The sequence below is a fragment of the Bos grunniens genome, chromosome 21 (assembly GCF_055505025.1).
Source record: "Bos grunniens cultivar Pamir isolate PY7600 chromosome 21, Bosgru_T2T1.0, whole genome shotgun sequence".
NCBI lineage: Eukaryota > Metazoa > Chordata > Mammalia > Artiodactyla > Bovidae > Bos > Bos grunniens.
The window spans coordinates 68,152,629-68,173,057 of NC_141185.1; the positions used below are offsets into that span (position 1 = coordinate 68,152,629).

Consider the following 20,429-nt stretch of genomic DNA (forward strand, 5'->3'; position numbering starts at 1 on the left):
CTTCTCCTAATTTTCTAGATGTGACTTACCTAACCGAAGAGATGGTGTATGAAATTCTTGAATTATGTAGAGAGAGAGAGGATTATTCCCCTTTAATTCGTGTTATTGGAAGAGTTTTTTCTAGTGCTGAAGCATTGGTACAAAGCTTTCGGAAAGTTAAGCAACACACCAAGGAAGAACTGAAATCTCTTCAAGGAAAGGATGAAGATAAAGATGAAGACGAAAAGGAAAAGGCTGCATGTTCCGCAGCAGCTATGGAGGAGGATTCAGAAGCATCTTCCTCAAGGATAAGTGATAGCTCACAAGGAGATAACAACTTACAAAAGTTAGGCCCTGATGATGTGTCTGTGGATATTGAGGCTATTAGAAGGGTCTACACCAGATTGCTCTCTAATGAAAAAATAGAAACTGCTTTTCTCAACGCACTTGTGTATTTGTCACCTAATGTGGAATGTGACTTGACGTATCACAATGTATACTCCCGAGATCCTAATTATCTGAATTTATTCATTATTGTCATGGAGAATAGAAATCTCCACAGTCCTGAATATCTGGAAATGGCTTTGCCACTATTTTGCAAAGCAATGAGTAAGCTACCCCTTGCAGCCCAAGGAAAACTGGTCAGACTGTGGTCTAAATACAGTGCAGACCAGATTCGGAGAATGATGGAAACATTTCAGCAGCTTATTACATACAAAGTCATAAGCACTGACTTTAACAATCGAAATCTAGTGAACGATGATGATGCTATTGTTGCTGCTTCCAAGTGCTTGAAAATGGTTTACTATGCAAATGTAGTAGGAGGGGAGGTAGACACAAATCATAATGAAGAAGATGATGAAGAGCCCCTTCCTGAGTCCAGTGAATTGACACTTCAGGAGTTATTGGGAGAAGAAAGAAGGAACAAGAAAGGTCCTCGAGTGGACCCACTGGAAACTGAACTTGCTGTTAAAACTCTGGATTGTCGAAAACCACTTATCCCTTTTGAAGAGTTTATTAATGAACCACTGAATGATGTTCTAGAAATGGATAAAGATTATACTTTTTTCAAAGTAGAAACAGAGAACAAGTTCTCTTTTATGACATGTCCCTTTATACTGAATGCTGTCACAAAGAATTTGGGATTATATTATGACAATAGAATTCGCATGTACAGTGAACGAAGAATTACTGTTCTCTACAGCTTAGTTCAAGGACAGCAGTTGAATCCATATTTGAGACTCAAAGTCAGACGTGACCATATCATAGATGATGCACTTGTCCGGGTAAGTTGGGCTACTGTTTAAAAATTAGTACTAGATCCAGTACCTAATGATGGGCATGCTGTAATACAGTTCAGTGAATTCATTTTATAAGTGACTTTTTGGGGATGTGGGTGAATGTATATGATACTATATAGTATAGGAACGCATTGACTTTTTTTTATTGTAAGTACTATACTTTTGTTGTTGCCCTGTCCAAGTTTATAAATGTTCCACAAAATATTGATTGTCTTGTATCATGGTTAACTCTCTCTTTGAAAAAGAATAAATTTTCTAAATTTGACAACTAACCCCTGAAGTTTTTTCATTCAGAAGAGAAGTGGATGTTTTAGAACACAGAACAAGGGGACTTGGGAGATGCCCGATAATAAGTATGAATGTTAAGTCTTACTGGGGAGAAGTGGTAGGATAATACCACACCATAAAATAGAAGTGGTGTCTAAAAATTCCATCGTGTAAAATTTGTGAGGTAGATGAAGTGACCCAGCCTGGAGCACGCTGCGAGTGAGCGTCCCTGCTGGGTCACCCTGAGTGTCCCTGTAAAGCACTGCTGGGCTGTGAGTTTCCTCCCACTTCAATGTACATACGGACTGTGCAGGGCCTTAGAGTTGGTTGGCACTTGTGGGAAAACAACTATTCCAGGAATCTTACAATTAATGGTGCCTGTATAATCATTCCAGTCTAGGGAGAGGGAGAATGCTGAGAATACATGTACCCTCTTTCAGATAACGTTGCTTTTTGTTCATTCTTTACCTCCACAGAAAGTAAAAATTTACTGTCCTCATTTAAGAATATAAGCCTGGCTAGAAGACAGAATCCAGATGCCAATCACATGTACCAACATTTACATTTGTCAGAGGGTTCTTTATCACAGAGTGTTGTTGTATTTATAATATTAGGTATACCTGGTATTACTAGTTGTATTTCATCAACTTCAAGTAAAATTTAATGGCAACTAAAATTAAGGTATAGTCAGTCTTATATACTTATAAAGGAAAAGAGCCCATGGCACAGATAAGTAGAAAGTAATGATACTTATTTCAAAATGTACTTTAGTTTTAGAATTAGATTTGTCTAAAACTGAGAATTTATAAAACTAAATCATTGGGGAGAGTTGTTGGACATCTTGGAAATTTAAAAGGTGTGGAATTCTGTACTTCTCTTTTACTGTTTGTGTGTGTGTGTGTTTTTAATACGAAATATATTTCTAGTGTTGAAGATTCTACATTATTTAAGAAACTCAGGCAGTTTTTCGCCAGAGACAGGAAAGGGCAGTGGTTGCTTGAAGTAATTACCATTGCTGCTTTCTGGTGTCCTTTTAATTTTATTTTAGTGGTTTTGAGCTACATGAATAACTAATAATGTACTATACTTAATAACTGATCTTCAGGCAGCTAGTAACTTATTTTCTATAGTTTAGCAGAATGATAGGATATTGTATAAGGAAGTGATGATGTTTTATAGAAAGCATGTTGAGGTCTGTCTGTGAATTTCCATTGTTAGAAGAGCAAATCCCTAAACTACACGTTTTATCTTTGTCTTTTGGGGTTTGGGATCCTTTGATGTGTTTCCAGCAAAAGCTATACCTGACCTTTGAAATTAACTCTGTAAGACTCAATCCAGAGTTTTAAAAAATTTTCTGCCTTACTAACTGCCCTCTCAGAAATCTATTCTTTCCCTCTGCCCGTGTCCCATTCCCCCGATACTCCAGTAAAGCAAGATGAAGAACCTACAGAAGTTTAGGTGCTTATTGTATACTTATTTTATTCTATTTTAAAAATTAAACCTCCAGAATTTTGAGCAAATAACCGTTTTGGTTTATAAGGACTTCCTTTGAGCAAGTGTTAGGGTAAAGTTAACTATGAGCTTTTAAATTATGCTAACAAATTTTTTTTCCCCCTTATGTTTGGCTTATTATATCAAAGCTAGTGTTCATTGGGTAACATCTGTACTTGAATATTACCACTTCAGAAACCCTTTATGTGAGGCACTTTGCTAAGCAGTAGAGATGTAAAGATGAATCATGATTGCTGAGGAGCTTAGGGGCACACATTAAACAGATTTTAGTCTCATTTTCTTCCGCTCTTCACTTCTCTCCCTCCCTTCTTTCCATCTTTCGTAACAGTGTGAAAAGATTTTTTTTTATTTTTTAAAGCATCAAAATAGATGATGGTAGTCACATTGATAATCTGCAAATGTTGAGGGAACATTCATAGCAGGTGATACAATAACAAGTAGTGTAAGGTGATCCTCTCAGGGTACACTGTAGAAAATACTGATGGAGTTTCAACATCTCGTTCCCCAAAGATCTACTTTGCCTTTTTTAAGCCTCATCTTTTTATATCACAATTTGATAAGCAAAATAAACCTATTGACCACTATCTTGTGTGCATGTATGCTAAGTTGCTTCAGTTGTGTCTGACTCTTTGTGACCCTATGGACTGTAGCCCACCAGGCTCCTCTGTCCATGGGACTCTCCAGGCTAGAATACTGGAGTAGGTTGCCATGCCCTCCGGGGGATCCTCCTGACCCAGGAATCGAACCTGTGTCTCTTATGTCTCCTGCATTGGTAGGAGACACTTTACCACTGCTAGCACCACCTTGGAAGCCCAACCACTTTCTTACGACCTGCTAATTTTGAACTACAGAGTACGGCCAGGAAAAGAAGACAAGATGAGAAACTTTGTGGTGGGTTCAATATTAATAATTAAATAATTAAGGTTATAGAGTCTTAGACTTTTAAGAGCTAAAAGAAGCCTTAAAACCTGTCTACTCATTAGTTTATAAATGAGGCCTGGAAATTGGTTATACATATATGGCACTCTTGAGTATGTTTTCTGTTGGATCTTATTTGTCAGTTATTCTAAGACTGACTAACTTGAAGGGAGGGGTAGTAACTTCACTTACTGATTACAGACTTTTTATTTTAAAAGAAAAATAGTATTCAGTGGTTTCATGTACTATGTAATTCAAAGCAGAGTAGCAGATTGTTCCCTAATTGGAGTTTTTGGAGGAATGTTTTCGATGACAATAGGAGTATTATTAGTGTTTACAGTATTTTTATCAAACTTAACATATCATTCACTGGTTGTAGGGCACACTGTTATTACCATTAAAAAGAAAAAATGCTGCCAGTTTAGTTTTGAGATGCTATCAATTTTATGTTATATCCTGATTTCAGATACATTAAAGTATAAAAACAGAAAAGCAGATTTTAAGAATCAATGAAATATATCAGTTGTCTTTCCACAAATAGATATCAGGATTGTTTAAGAACTACCCCTACACCCTTAAATTAGTTGAATATTTCTCCCTGGAACTTATTTTCACTATTTTTTGTTGTTCCTTAGGAAAGAGTACAGTGATGATGATGTTTAGTTGCCAAGTCATGTCTTAACTCTTCTGGGACCCCATGGACTGTAGCCCGCCAGGCTCCACAGTCCATGGGATTTCCCAGATAAGAATGGAGTGGGTTATCATTTTCTTCTCCAGGGCATCTTCCTAACCCATGATCAAACCCAGCGTCTCCTGCATTGCAGGCAGATTCTTTACCACTGGGCCACCAGGGAAGTCCCAATACAGTGATAAATAGGCTCAGAACTCAGCTTTCAATTTGAATGAGAAAAGTTCTAATGTGATGAGGTTATTTACAGTATTTTGCTAATAACATTTACCTCTTTGTGCGCCTCACATCTGAACATGAGATGTAGAATTGGATAGGAGAGTCCAAAAAAGATGAAAGTTGATGCAGACAAATGACTGGACTGTCGAGAGATCATGCTCAATCTCTTCTAAAAATCACTCACCCTTTATTTTTTTTGTTTTTTTTCTTTTGACTTGGCTGGTACTATCTAATCTAGTCCCCAGCATTTTCCTTGTTAGACACCGTTAGTTATTGTTGAAACAAAACTTGATTCTTTACTTGTCAACTGACCTACTTTTAGGTAGTCCTTTAGGAGTACTCTGTGGCCCTTTGGTATGCTTGATTATATCTTCTACATTCACTATATTATGCTTAGTGCAGTGGCCATTATAGTTTCTTAAGATTGATTCTAGTTGAAGATCTTTATGCTTGGTTTATGTCCTTTAAGTAGAACAAGAGAATGAAGTAGATCTACGTAGATTCTCAGCACCAAATAGTTTAAAGCAGTGAAACTTGTCAGACTCCTTAGTGTTATGGGAGGAAAAGGAGACTCAGATTCTAACGTATAGAAATTAATGGCAGAATTATAAGTAGAACTAACAGTTCCTGGTCTCACAGGGAGATGTGATTATATTATATTTGGCTCTTACCCAAACATTTATAGTTAAGATAAAGCAACTTCATCTCTATGGAAAAATGAAAAAACTAAATGTGTCTGGATAATCTAAAAATCTTATTATTCCAGTCAAAATTTGATGTGGTAAAGAATATAATGCAAGAGATGCGGGTTTGATCCCTGAGTCAGGAAGATCTTCTAGAAAAGGAAATGGCTACCCACTCTAATATTCTTGCTTGGGAAATCCCATGGACAGAGGAGCCAGGTGGGCTACAGTTCATGGGGTTGCAAAAGAGTTGGATACAACTTAGTAACTAGACAACAAGAAAACCTGTATATAAAAATAAATGAAGGGTGCATATAAATTCTCCTTTTCAGAATGTTCATTGATGTATATTCTTCCAATTTCCAAATATCCTACCTTCAGGATAGCTTTTGATTTAAAAAATTCAATTTTAAATGGTATGTGTCTACTACATTAAGTAATTTACCTTTGCCATTTAGTTCTTAAGTCTTTTGTAATTGAATAATGAATTAGAAGTGCTTATTTTAAGAGAAATGAAAATAAATGCAGTCCCTTAATAATGACCTTTGTCAAAGTAGTTATTGCTGAATTTTATGCTTTTTGTTTTTTACCACAATCAAACATAGTTTTTGTAAAAGATAGACTTCGTGTGATAAATGATACCATATTTTACAGGACCACTTTAGATATCTGATAATCTAAATAATAATAAGAAATTTTCACCCACTAAATTCATTTGCCATCTATTTTTCAAATCCTTCTTTTTATGAATATTTGCACTTGAATGTATCGATTCATAATATATATTTATTGTGATATATACTTAATGTAATGAGAAATACAGAAGTGCATAAAGAAGAGAAAATCACTCAATTTTTAAAAAGGTTGTTGCTAGTCATTGAGGAGGAATAGAGCATAATAAAGAGCTTGCTGCCTCAACTAGAATCTCTGTTCTACCACTTACTGCTAACGAGCAAGTTTATGAATCTCATTTCTTCAGGTTATGCATGGGGTTAATAATATTAGCAACCTGACAAGGTTCTTGTGAAAATTAAATAAGTTGATACATGTAAAGTGCCCTGACATATTAAGTGCTGTATGTTGTTTTGTTGTTAAAGCCGTAATAGTTTTGTTCTTTAATGGCTGAGTTAAGTTTTTAGCCAAGCCTGAAAAAAAAATTTTGAGAATTAATAAAATACAAGTAATAATTTTTCAGGGAATTCATGTAAGTGTTTCATATACATTTACTTATTAGTATATTTGTATGCTTATTTTTACAAATAAAACTGAAACAGATAAAGTGACCTTACTTTAAAATTACCATAATAATAGAACATATTGCATTAAATTCTTTTGGCATTCAGGGTGGGAGATGGAGAGTGAAGATTGGTGGAAATGGAGAGACATGTAATATGTTATTAAGTGAAGTTTAATTTGCTTCACTTGTCTGTATGAAGTGTCTTGGGTAGAGCTAAGACTGGAAAATAGGGCCCTCAAGTATCAGTCACATTGATAACGGAGTTACCTCTCAGTCACAGATGCTAGTGAGGAAGAGACAGAGGACACATAATTAAATAACAGGTAATTATATTTTTCCACATTGAAATACCTTGTAATTGATAGAAGCCCGTTTGTCTTTGTATTGTAAAGGTGTACATAAACGTTGATATACATTTCTATAACACGTAGGCAGGTGGAGATGAGCAGTGGATTTCATGGCAATATGAAATACTGGCCTGGTGGGTAATCCACATTTGAGCTAAAATGATAATTCTAACTTAGTCCTTGGAATTCTTTATAGCCAGTGACTTGAAACAGATTTCCAACTGGAGCTATTTTTTTCCCCTAAGTTATTTTCAAAATTTGAGACTATGGCTATAAAATGAAGTTGGGAATCTTTTGTTAAAAGAGCAAAATAGTTTTAAAAGTTAACAACATGATGCATTATCTTAAAAATATCACCCGCTCTAGAACTCTTTCTCATGCATTGTTTCTTATTAAGCCTTCACAGCTTTGCAGTAGGAATAGTACTAGCCTGTTCTTTTTTTTCTTTGCAGATGAGGAAACAGGCTTAGCTGAGTTCTTTGCGAAAGTTTAAAGGTTAAAACTTAACATTAAGTGACAGTTGGGACAAATACAGAGTATTTAACTTAATCTTTCCACAACAACACTGTCTCAACAATTAATTATCTTAATGTAACTTGGCATAAAAATGATTTTGCAAGTGTTACAGACCACTGTTGTACAGAATAGACATTCCTTAAAGATTCTAAATTCACAGAATCAGAATCCTGCAGTTGAAGATTTCCAGGAGATCATTTTGGCAGATGTTTTTGATTGCAGCCCCTAAGATATGTTTCACTCCTGTGCATATTTGCCTGTATGTATAATTGAAACAAGTTTCACAGAATAGTGGAAGCCAATACTGTGTAATGCATTCGGATTTTTTTCACTTATTTGGTTTGCATTGAATGTATTGAGCTACCCACTAATGAATTGCAGTTGGCAGCTTGAAAAACATTGACCCAGGGCAACTGACCTGAATCTTGAATTTATGAGATTTTATTTTTTATAGACACATTAGAATGTCCCAAATAGTCATGTTATCTAAACTAATTACTTTAGGGCTGACTATAGTATACTTACTCTGATGATGTTTGCATTGCTCAAAACCATTTTAAAGATTCTTGTTGTAATAGTTGCAAAAATCTGAATACCCTTATTCTGTTTTGGCAAATTTAAAATCACTTTGGCAGATAAGATGGATGATCAGTCAGGCATGCTGTTAGTAAATTTCAGATACATAAGACAAATTGCAATGTAAATGTTTCACATTAGAATATAGTATTGATTTTATGATTAATTTCATAATAACAGAGCAATCACTATTAGTTGATACAAAAGGCATTTGGTAAAGATTTATAGTTGAAGAAATGTTGAAACTAGGATTTGATAACTGTTAGTAAGAAGTTAAGAGTAAGGATATCAGCAAAAATATCCCTCATCTGCTTTTAAAAAAGTGAATATAAAATGTCTCAAATCCATTAAAATGGTAATTTATACTAAAGTATTATTAACAGACCATAAACTGCTTCCCTAAATGTATTTTTCTTGATTGAAATTATTTTATTTATGATTTAATAGATAGACTTAATTCTTGAGTTTCTATTCTAATAAAGAATTACAAGTCAACAGTTTCAAAGTCAACTTCTATGAGCCTTTGTTTCTCCTGAAATAATTTGAGGCATTTTTGCTATCTTGACTTCTTTCCCCATGTCCTAATCTTACAACCCAGGTTTGTTATATACATAATTAACAGGAAATCTAATTCTAATTTCATATCAAATCAGTAGTTAAAAAGTAACCCTTTTAGAATTCTGTGCCAGTTTCTTTTCTATCCTATTTTTCCATTATCTGTAAGACTAAATCTTTGCCTTTACTGGCTTTTTACTAGTTAGCTTCCTGTTTCCATTTAAAATATATCAAAAGCATTATCTTTTATTTGCTCCTGCCCCTACGATTTATTTTGTTTTCATCCTAATACTGTCTTTCATCTTCTTTCCACTTTTTCCACTCACTAGCTAGAGATGATCGCTATGGAAAATCCTGCAGACTTGAAGAAACAGTTGTATGTGGAATTTGAAGGAGAACAAGGAGTTGATGAGGGAGGTGTTTCCAAAGAATTTTTTCAGCTGGTTGTGGAGGAAATCTTCAATCCAGATATTGGTAAATATTTTAGTGATGTGATCATGGTGTCATATCTTTTTGAATTAGAACTTATTTACCTAGGTTTACAAATATTTTCAGTTATGAAGAGCAACAGAAGATTTTGGTATGAATTAACTAGAATCACAGATAATGACTGAATTTGTGGGCTTTTGGGATTGATACTGCATCACTCATTCATTCAAGTTCTTATTTAGATTACTTAGCAACATATTTTAATATAGGAAATTATCTCTTAGGTAAAAGAAATTGAAGACATTTTAGAATGATACATTAGAACAGTTGAAGAAATGTTTTGCTCTTTTTCAGTCTAAAATACTCATTACCCATAGCATTTCTGAGATAAGAGTTTTATAGAATAATGATTTGAAGACTATTGAGAATGTCTCACAAGTGTATCGTGCTCAAAATTTGGGTGTACTGATTGATAGCAAATTAATTTTCTACAGCATTTCTTGGGTTTAATATTATAATATTTTCCCACACTTTTCGGACTCCAGAACCCTTTTTCCATCCCACATCTAGTAGCTTTTGCTTTCCAGAAGAGTTTATATTTGAACATGATTTGGGAGAGATTGATCTATAATATGTCGGTCTGAAAATGAAGAATTTGGGTTTCACTGATAGACAAAATAATTTGGATAATTCTGATCTGATTTAATTTCTACAGTATAAACCTTGGTTACTGGGGTTGCTTACTTTTAAAATCGAATGCATGACAATTAGAGGAAAAGAAGTCCTCTAAAGGTACCATCATAATTGTGAAGAACGTGGCATAGAATAATGCACATCATTTCCTGTTGATTCTCAGTGTGTACACTGAATTGACTTTTCTATATTTGTTGTTAGTCTGCTTATAAATGGAAGTAGACATTTTGACTTCATGACATAAACATAGTTAAGGTAAGACTTAGTATTTTAGTTAATGTTTTTTAATAATCTGAAGACTATGTCATTTATATATAATTTGCTCAAAGTAAACTTAGATGTATAAATCTGTGCTGTTTTTGAGATAGAAAATTAATTTATAAGCTTCATTAAAAACCATGGTGTTTTTGAGATAGAAAATTAATTTAAAAGCTTCATATTTTTGGTGAACTTTAGCTCTAGGTCTTTATGTCTCTAAAAATGTTAAACATTAGTAATAAAGTATATTTATATTATATGCAGAAATACTTTTAAGAAAAAACATACATTAAACAATTTTGCTTGATAGTAAAGCAATTAAAATGATGACAATAGAAATATCAAAAAGGAATATTTTAGAAGAGCCACCCTTTATGGAGCTTTTCTTGTAGGGACCTGAAGATAAATGTACCACGAATGGAATCTCTTGGACTTTTAAGAATATCTTTCAAGCACAAAGATGAGAGTAGTGACCTGTGTAATTTACATTCTCATTAATTTGTAGCTTATAGCTTTTGAGTCCAAGGACATACATTTGTGATATTTCTTCAGATTTATTAATTATAATTATTTTTAACTGTTCTGATCCAGTTAATACCATATTTATAATTAAATGAAGTTTTTAGCACTTCACTAGATGTTGTAATTTCAGCCTGTAAAAAAAAGTTGGATATAAACTGAGATTCAAGTATGAATTAGGTAATTTATAAAATTTTATTTTGTGAACATTAAGTTGCATTAGAAAAATGTCTTAAATTCATGTTTTTAGGATCGAGAGGACCCTTTAAATTTCCCTTTATATTTAACTTCAACTAAATGTGAAAATGAAGAAACATTTTTAAAGCTGTTTAAAAAACTTAAAAACTGGTTGATTTCTTAAAAAAAATGTTGATTTCTAAGATTTATTCTATTGGAACTTCCCCCTCTTTCCTGGATCTAATTCTTAAAATATTTTCATTTAGTTTCATAGTAGCAACTGAAAAACATTTTATAGTAAAATGAAATTGTTAATTCAATTACAGTATCATTTAAGCTTTATCTTAGACATTTCTTTACAAGGAAAGAGATAAGTCTGCCATGGTAATGGCTATTTAGATTCCTATTTTTAAATGAGTGATATAAACAGTGATGACCATGTGAAATTAAGAGAAGACTACAAATTAGTTTTGTTTTACTTTTTGGCTCACAGTTAATGTGTGTATTAAATGGCTTTGGGTTTTGGACATAATCTTAAGTTTATCAAGTTTGCCTGAGTTTAAGTACTCGGTATCTTTGTTACAAAGGTGCTTGAAAAACTTAATGGAACCATTATGCAATTTGGAGGAAAAAAAGACTCTTTCTTAATGAAATTCAAAATTGTTTTTTAAAACAGTATATGTGGATTAAATATGTTTTAATAAGTGAAACATTTTCAATATATTATTCTTTTTTTCTTTTGCATTTTTCAACCATTCAGTGGTGAAAATATGAATGCAAGTTAACTTCTGATTTGTGTTAATAGAAGATTAGAGAACTTGAATTTAATGAACAGTTTTCCTAACTTAGAAAATGCCAACAGAATGGCTTATTACTTTAAATATGTGCTACACAATTTGTAGCATTCATATGTACTTGAACTTTGTTTTAGCAAGTCCTGATGTAACAGAAAAAAGCCCTAATGCAAATAAGTTTACATGTGTAATTATTTTATATTTATTTTTGTATTTTATATGTATAATTATTTGCTCATCTGTCGAATAAACCATGAAAGTAATACATTTAAAAAAATCATTTCTTACAGGTATGTTCACATATGATGAATCTACAAAGTTGTTTTGGTTTAATCCATCCTCTTTTGAAACTGAGGGTCAGTTCACTCTGATTGGCATAGTACTGGGTTTGGCTATTTACAATAACTGTATACTGGATGTACATTTTCCCATGGTTGTCTACAGGAAGCTAATGGGGAAAAAAGGAACTTTTCTTGACTTGGGAGACTCTCATCCTGTAAGTCTTGTCATTTTTTATTCTTTTAGATTTTATTTAAAAACAAATACAGAATTTAATTTATATAAAATTTTTAAAGCTTTGATTTGAAATCTTTGTTAATATTTATACCTAGTAAGATAAACGTATTTTATTATCTATCTGAAATGCCATAAACACTTGAAAACCTGAAGGAGAACTTGTTACAAGCAAGTCAGCTTTGCAAGGTTGATTCTGTAGAAAAGTATTTCTAATTTTTTTTTTTTAATGGAATCATGAGATTTCTGGGTTGAGTCAGAGCTGCTTAGTTAGGGGCTCTGGTGGCTGCAGCCAGCCCCGCCTTACCCTTGAGATGCCTCTGAGGGTCTCAATAGAGCACAGTGTGAAGACCCATAGCTAAGTAGCTGGTGTAGGGTTTCTCAGCAGAGAGAGGCGTTACCACTGACTGACCATCTTTCTTTATGTCTGCATAGAAACTACTAGAAGAGGGGTACTGTTTGTGCTTTAGTTCTTACTGTTAGTTTGTTTTTTTAATCTTTTCCCAAGAAGAGTGATACAGATTGTTGTATTTTATAGTTCTGTGGTAGCCTTAATTTTTCCTTTTCTGATTGGTAGGTTCTGTATCAGAGTTTAAAAGACTTACTGGAGTATGAAGGGAATGTGGAAGATGATATGATGATCACTTTCCAGATATCTCAGACAGATCTTTTTGGTAATCCGATGATGTATGATCTAAAGGAAAATGGTGATAAAATTCCAATTACCAATGAAAACAGAAAGGTAATAAATGTTTTTATGTCATCCTTGTCTTTGTCTCTTTAATAACAGAATTTTAAAGCATATATGTGTGCGTTTGTGCGTATACTGCTTCAGTTGTGTCCCATTCTGTGTGACCCTATGGACTGTAGCCCGCCAGGCTCCTCTGTCCAGGGGATTCTCTAGGCAAGAGTACTGGAATGAGTTGCCATACCCTCCTCCAGGGAAAGCACATATGCTTGTGGTTTTTAAAGAAGTTTCTAATGCATCTGTACAAAGAAATCAAGTAACTAAGTTCTTATAAATGAAACAGCCACAGTTGTTTAAACTTTGACTAAAGGCTGGTATGAGAGCATGTGGTTGGGCACTGAACCCCTCCTAGAGAAAGATGCCCCGAGTGGGCGACAGTGCACGGCTTGGTGTGGCTCTGGGGTGAAGCAGGAAGAAGGCTGTAGAGGGTAGGAAACAAGGGAGATCCTTATAACCGAATGGCCAATAATTGCTTCTAATGCACACACAGATACACGTGCCTTAAATAAACATCCGAAAAGTACTAAAGAATAAATATTTTAAAGAAATCAGTTTTGTGTTTTCTGTTGACTAGAAAAGTATGCATCTGGAAACGGGAATAACCCAGAATATAATCCAGGGGAATTATGATATATATAAAACCTTTAAGAAGAATGTTTATATTAATACAATGTTTGATAAAATATATTAATTAAGTTGGGATACAGAGTATATCTTCCTTTTTTTATTTGATACAATAGCTTGCTCACCAAGTGAAACACCGATATTTTTGTTGAAACAGATAACAGTAGGCAGCTTCCCAAATATTCTAGAATAGGAAACATGAAAGACTACCTTGTTTGCTCATTTCCAGTACATTGCACTCTATTAAAAATGTCAGCTTTTATAAATTGATGTATAAATGGTTTAAATGTTTTTGCATTTGCATAACCTAATTGAGAGAACTTTAAAATTGTATCAAGGCCCAGCTTTTATATTCAGTTTTGTTTAATATCGAAGTTGAAACTTATGTGTACATGGCCTCTTTGGTGGCTCAGAGTGTAAAGAATCTGCCTGCATTGCGGGAGACCTAGGTTCAGTCCCTGGGTCAGGAAGATCCCCTGGAAAAGGGAATGGTGACCCACTCCAGTATTCCTGCCTGGAGAATCCAGTGGACAGAGGAGCCTGGCCAGGTACAGTCCATGGGATCACAAAGAGTTGAACATGACTGAGTGACTAACACAATGTCTATCATAGAGAGCTGTGAAATTGTTAAAGGTATTTTCATTTGTGTGTGTAAAGTTTGAATTTTTAAAAACATTCTTGATTGTGTTTTTGGGGGGGAAAATAAAAACATCGTGCAGTCCAGTAGCTTGTATTTTGTTGTATTACGCATCATAAGACATTCTTGTGGTTAATGTTTTCTGCAGGAATTTGTCAATCTGTATTCTGACTACATTCTCAATAAATCAGTAGAAAAACAGTTCAAGGCTTTTCGGAGAGGTTTTCATATGGTGACCAATGAATCTCCTTTAAAGTACTTATTCAGACCAGAGGAAATTGAATTGCTTATATGTGGAAGCCGGGTAAGAAAGCAAGGGTTTCCAGAAATACCTTCTGTTGATCTATTGTTTGTAATGGTGTGGTGTAGATGTTAAGACGTGTTTTCTTGAATTTGCAGAATCTAGATTTCCAAGCACTAGAAGAAACTACAGAATATGACGGTGGCTATACCAGGGACTCTGTTGTGATTAGGTGAGGTTCTTAATTCTTAAAAGGAAGAATTAAAATTCACCAAAGGGATGTAGGCTTTATGCTTTAGACCTTTGCCTCCAGGTTTTATTTCCCAAATAAGCAAACTCACAAATTGTCAATGTATAACATTAAACATATATTTATAATATAATCACCCAATTCCTATTGTTAATCTTGTGACTTATTTCCTGAATAATGTTTTATGTAAGTGGCATGTTTTCTTCTGCATTGAGGGTATAAAGTATCTAATATTCCTAGTAATTCTAATTACAGTGTGCTTAGTGCCAGTTAGATGATGATGAAAATAGAACTACCTCTTCTGAATATTTCTCCTTTCTCTTGAACTCTGGGGACTGTTACTTACCTACCCTATATGAGGCACCTTTTGTGTGAAATGGTATATTCTTTGATTTAATCTTTATTACATAGCAAGGTACATACTAGAATTTTTATTCTGTTTTCAAGACCTTGGCTCCAAATTCTCACAGGAAGGAGAGATTCCTAGTCTTAACTGTTCTCAAGGAGTTGCTCTTGCTATGTACCGTCTGCTTCTCTTTGCTACTGTCCAGTCCTGAGAGACACAGGCTTTTTCCTCTCCTGGTGAGATGGGGTAAAAAGAGACAAATGCCCTTTTGGCTGTCACTGGTAGAATGAGGTGAGGAAGCATTCCTGGAGGTTGTCTCTGAAGGTTATCACTCTAAGAATCAAGTATAAGAAGTCTGTAATGAGTATCACTTGTATCAAGAAATGAATGTTTTATGTTCTTTTATTTTCCTTTGTTTTATTCTTCACTTTGGTTTGTGTGAGGTTATTGATACATTTCCTCTGTTTAGCATACCTTTGGTCATTCCTAGTGGCAGTGTTGGAAGTTATTTACTTGTAGCAATTACTGTTCTGCTATTTACTTGAAGTTCAAAGGTGACCCATAAAAGAGTTGAAACAGCATGGATAAAAACAACAAAGGGTAACCTCACTTGTGAGTATTAGCACAGCACTATCTCTGTTAGTGATAGTATTGATCACAGATAGTTATGACTGTGGTGTCTTAATGTTTCTCTGAGAATAGTTGAAGGTATCTTGTGCTGCTCTTTATGGAGAAATGACTTTTTAAGTTAAGGTCTTAATTTTATTTCTTTTAGAATAACATAATTCCTACTTGATATATTATCTTAACATCATATGTGAATGTTTTTAAATTTTTTTTATTGAGTTATAGTTGATTTGCAATATTGTGTTAGTTTCAGGTATACAGCATATTGGTTTTTTGCAGATTATATTTCATTATATGTTATTGTAAGACTGGGTATAATTGCCCGTGCAGTCCTTGTTGCTTATCTAGTTTACATGTAGTTGTTTGTAGTTAATCCCATACTCCTAATTTGGCTCCCCTTCCCTATCCCTCCACCATTATATAAGGTCTCTCTTTATGTCTTGTAATTTTCTTTGCTCTGAATATGATATGATGTAACCATTCCTGATTTGTTTTGCTTTGCTGTTTGTTAGCATGATGTATCTTTTTTTTTTTTCTTTCAACCTATCGATGTTCTGAATTTGAAATGAGTTTCTTACAAATAGCTGAGTCATGTTTTTTTACTCTGTCAGTCTTTGCCTTTAATTGTTGTATTTAGACCATTTGTATTGAGGGTAATTATTGATACGGTAGGACTCAAGTCTGCTATTTTATTTGTTTTCTGTTTCTTTGCTCCTCATAGTTCCTTGTTGTCTTTTTGCTTTCTGTGAGTTACTTAGTTACTTGAACATTTTTAAGGATTTCTTCTTGATTTTGGTATTCTGTTTTTGTGTGTGTTGCTTAGTATAGTGTTCTTGGTGGTTGCTGTTGGTATTTGTATCAACATTTCTTCCAGTGAGGTATGGAAACCTTGTTTCCATTTGAGTCTCTTACTTTCCCCACATTTAAATACAATTGTCTTGAGTATTAGTGATGTTGTAATTTTTGTATCAGTCATCAAATCTGATTTATAAAATTCATGAGGAGAATTATAGTCTGTTGTATGTCCCTTTGTTTCTGCTCTTTCTGTTCCGTCTGCCTCAGAATCCATCTTTTATCACTTCCTTTAGTTAGTATTCAAAGGCAGATCTGCTAATGACTAATTCTTTTAGTTTTCCTTTGTCAGGGTGATTTCCACTTTATTTCTGAACAGTTTTGTTTATACTGTTTGAAGTTTCTTAACTTCTTAAATCTGTGTGTTTCTGTCTTGGAGTGTTCTTTGCCATTATTTCTCGAAATGCTTTCTCAGTCGCACTCTCTTTTTCCTTTCTTTCTATGCCTCTGATGACACCAGTGTTCAGTCATTTGTCACTGTCCTGTGTGCACCTAAGGCTCTTAGTTCTTTCAGTCTGTATTCTTATTTGCTTGGGTTTTGATCCTCGGTCATCTTGACTCTACTATTGAATCCATCTAGTATTTTTCTCTTACTTTGTGTTTTTCAGTTCTGTAGTTTGCATTTGGCTCTTTTTTTAATTGTAACTTAAATATTTTGCTAAGACTTAGTTTCTGATGTTTCAGTTTTGAAACACTAGAACTTATAATTGCTTATAGAATAATTTTTATGATGACCTCATCAAAATCCTAGTCAGTTGCAGTATGTTGTTCATCCTAGTGTTTGACATTGGTTGATTTTCTTTCTTTCATGTGATTTTCATAGTTCTTGGCTTGACAGGTGATTCTGGATTGTATGCTGGATATTTTGGCTGTTTTATTAGGAGACCCTGGGTCCTATTTACATCTTTTTACTTTAGTAGTAAAAAATGTATGGGTCAATACTGTCGTGTTGTGTAGATAGGCACAGTAGTTACTTCCAGCTCTTTGCTGTTAGAAGTCACAGTGGATTATTTCACTAACAGATTATTCCATACATAACATCAAACATCATCAAATTGGGAATTGCTGCTAAAAGTGGGATTGTTGAACTAAATGGTAGATATGTATGTAATCTTGTTGGCAAGATTCTCCACAGAAATTGTGACATTTTGCACTCCCACCAGTATATACATGCATATCTCATTTCCTACAATTTTCCCAACCCAGTGTGTTCTTCAGTTCAGCTGTTTGCCTGTTAGTTGAGAAATGGCATTGTGACATAGAAAATGTCACAATTTCTGTGGAGAATTTGGCAATATTTAGCAGAATATTTAACTCGGGCCATTTTTTTTGTCAGCTGCTTTCATCCCTTTACAGCCAGAGGCTAATTTCAAGGGATACTTCTGTTTCCCAGGGTGCCTCCTGCCCCTGCCAGGCATGATGTCTTTTTGAGATTGCCATTTTTTGTCCAAGATGCTGTCCTGTTCCCAGTGCTCTTACCTGCCCTTTTGGGGTGACCCTCAGCCCATGTTGTTCTGCATACCCCACTTTTCCACATAGCTCTTCCTGGACTCTGCTAGTGTGGGCTCAGGTGTATATGAACAGTTTTGATGTAGAACATAACACTTACAGGAAGAGAAGAATTTTGCTTAGTATTTTCATTATAAAAACTGATAGTAACCCTAATGTTTTAAGTTGTAATTTTTTAGGAAGAACCAAAGGGACAGCTGAATTTGTCTTGACGACCACTGCTGGTCTGCTACTTTAGGATCTGCGTCCTCTATTCAAGGGCACCTGTTGGTCTGCCTCAAGGGCACCTGTTGGTCTGCCTCTTCAGATGTAGTGATGCATTTAGGCTTTAGAACACTCCTGAGGAGTGAGGAGGTTTTTTGTCCTGACAGAGGGCTCTGGGTTACTGCATGCTTGCTTTTCCTTGCCAGCCACCCAAAAAGGAATAACCTAGACTGTGGTGTGGTCTGTTTCCTTCCTAATGGAGAGATGTGCTGGCATGTTCCATGCTCAGTTTCCTGTTGTATTTTTTTAGTTGTTTTCTCTAGATGGCTGGGAGGTTTTTAAGAACTAAAGGGTGGGGAGGATATTAGAATGTCAGGGAAGAGAAATGGCAAGACTTTGAAGAGCGCCAAGAATTCTAATAAAGCTGCTAATCTATGTTAGAAATAATGGCATTGCACCAACAGAAATACCAACATTTTTGTAAGAGAAATTGTATACTGGAATACTAGGGTATCAAAAACTAGAATTGTAACTGTGTGTAGGAAGTGTGACATTTTCTGTCAAGATTCTGGAAAGCACTTTCAAATAAATATTAAAATGCATTCCTCAGAAAACTACTAGAGTTCATCAGTGAATTTGGTAAAGTTGCAGGATACAAAATTAATATACAAAAATCTTTTGCATTTTTATATATAAACAATGAAAGACAAGAAAGACAGATTAATGAAATAATCACTTTTACTGTTGCATCGGAAAGAGTAACATGCCTAGTACTAAACCTATCTAAGGAGACACCTATACTCTAAAAACTGTAAGATCCTGATGAAAGAAATTGAAGATGACACAAACAGGTAGGAATACTACATTCTTAGACTGAAAGATTCAGTGTTGTCAAAATAACTATATTACCCAAGGTAATCTACAGATGTGATGCAGTCCTACTTATCAGATTACTAGTGGCATTTTTCACAGAACTAGAACAAAAATTTTTAACTTTGTATGGAAACACAAGAGACCCCGAATAGCCAAAGCGGTCCTGAGAAACAAAACTGCAGCTGAAGGAATCAGGCTTCCTGATCTCAGACTGTACTCCAAAGCTTTAGTACTCATAACGGTTGGTATTGAGACAGAAACAGAAATACAGGTCAATGAAGCAGAAAGCCCAGAGACACCTGCGGTCGGTTAATCTGTGTCAGAGGGGCAGGAGTGTAATGCAGAAAAGACGGTCTCTTCAATAAGTGGTACTGGGAGAATGGGACAGCTACGTGTAAAAGAATGAGATTAGAATATTCTCTAACTATACACAAAAATAAACTCAAAGTAGATTAAAGACTTAAGATATGTACTATAAAAATCTTAGAGGAAAACATAAGCAGAACACTCTTTGACATAACTTTTAGCAATATCTTTTTGAGATAATGAAAATAAAACCAAAAAGCAGCAAATGAGACTTAATTAAACCTAAAAAAAGCTTTCCTCAGCAAAGGAAACCATAGGCAAAACAAAAAGACAACCCACATAATGGGAGAAAATATTTGCAAATAGAAAAGACTATTAAAGGGTTAATCTACAAAATATCCAAACAGCTCATGCAGCTCAATATCAAAAAAGCAAACAGTCTAATCAAAAAATGGACAGAACCTGAATAGACATTTCTCCAAAGAAGACATACAGATGGTCAAAAATCACATGACACATGGTCAACATCACTAATTATTAGAGAAGTGCAAATCTGAACTACAATGAGGTATCACATCACACAGAGTGGCAATCATCAAAAAATCTACAAAAGATAAATGCTAGGAGAGTATGTGGAGAAAAAGGAATCCTCCTACACTATTAATAGGAATGTAAACGGTTATAGCCCCTTTGGAGGATAGTATGGAGGTTCCTTAAAAAACTAAAAGAGCTACCATATGATCCAGTAATCACACTCCTGGGCATATATCCAGAGATAACCATAATTCAAAAGGATGTGTGCACCACAGTGTTCTTTGCAGCATTATTTACAATAGCCAAGAAATAGAAGCAACCTATATGTCCACTGAGAGAGGAAATGGATAAAGAAGATACGATACAAAAGAATATTACTCAGCCATAAAAAGGATGAAATAATGTCATTTGTAGCAACATGGATGGACCTGGAGATGATCACACTAAGTGAAGTAAATCAGAGAAAGATACATCATACATCATTTATATATGGAATC

At 34.5% G+C, this 20,429-nt stretch overlaps 1 protein-coding gene and 1 long non-coding RNA gene across 18 annotated transcripts in view; one reads left to right on the forward strand and one right to left on the reverse strand.

Annotated features, from left to right (window-relative positions):
- UBE3A (ubiquitin protein ligase E3A) overlaps positions 1–20,429 on the forward strand; it is a 96,852-nt gene that overhangs the window by 72,218 nt on the left and 4,205 nt on the right. For 10 of the 17 annotated variants that reach the window (XM_086364911.1, XM_086364918.1, XM_086364907.1 and 7 more), the window contains 6 exons: positions 19–1,265; positions 9,128–9,272; positions 11,959–12,164; positions 12,759–12,923; positions 14,339–14,494; positions 14,590–14,663. In XM_086364911.1, the coding sequence (XP_086221037.1) occupies positions 19–1,265; positions 9,128–9,272; positions 11,959–12,164; positions 12,759–12,923; positions 14,339–14,494; positions 14,590–14,663 (1,993 nt within the window). Of the gene's footprint in view, positions 1–18; positions 1,266–9,127; positions 9,273–9,942; positions 10,176–11,958; positions 12,165–12,758; positions 12,924–14,338; positions 14,495–14,589; positions 14,664–20,429 lie in introns of those variants that run through there. The other 7 variants (XM_086364921.1, XM_086364919.1, XM_086364925.1 and 4 more) reach the window with 1 other exon arrangement.
- Positions 1–20,429, reverse strand: part of LOC147349845 (uncharacterized) — a 148,748-nt gene that overhangs the window by 1,175 nt on the left and 127,144 nt on the right. The window lies entirely within an intron of this gene.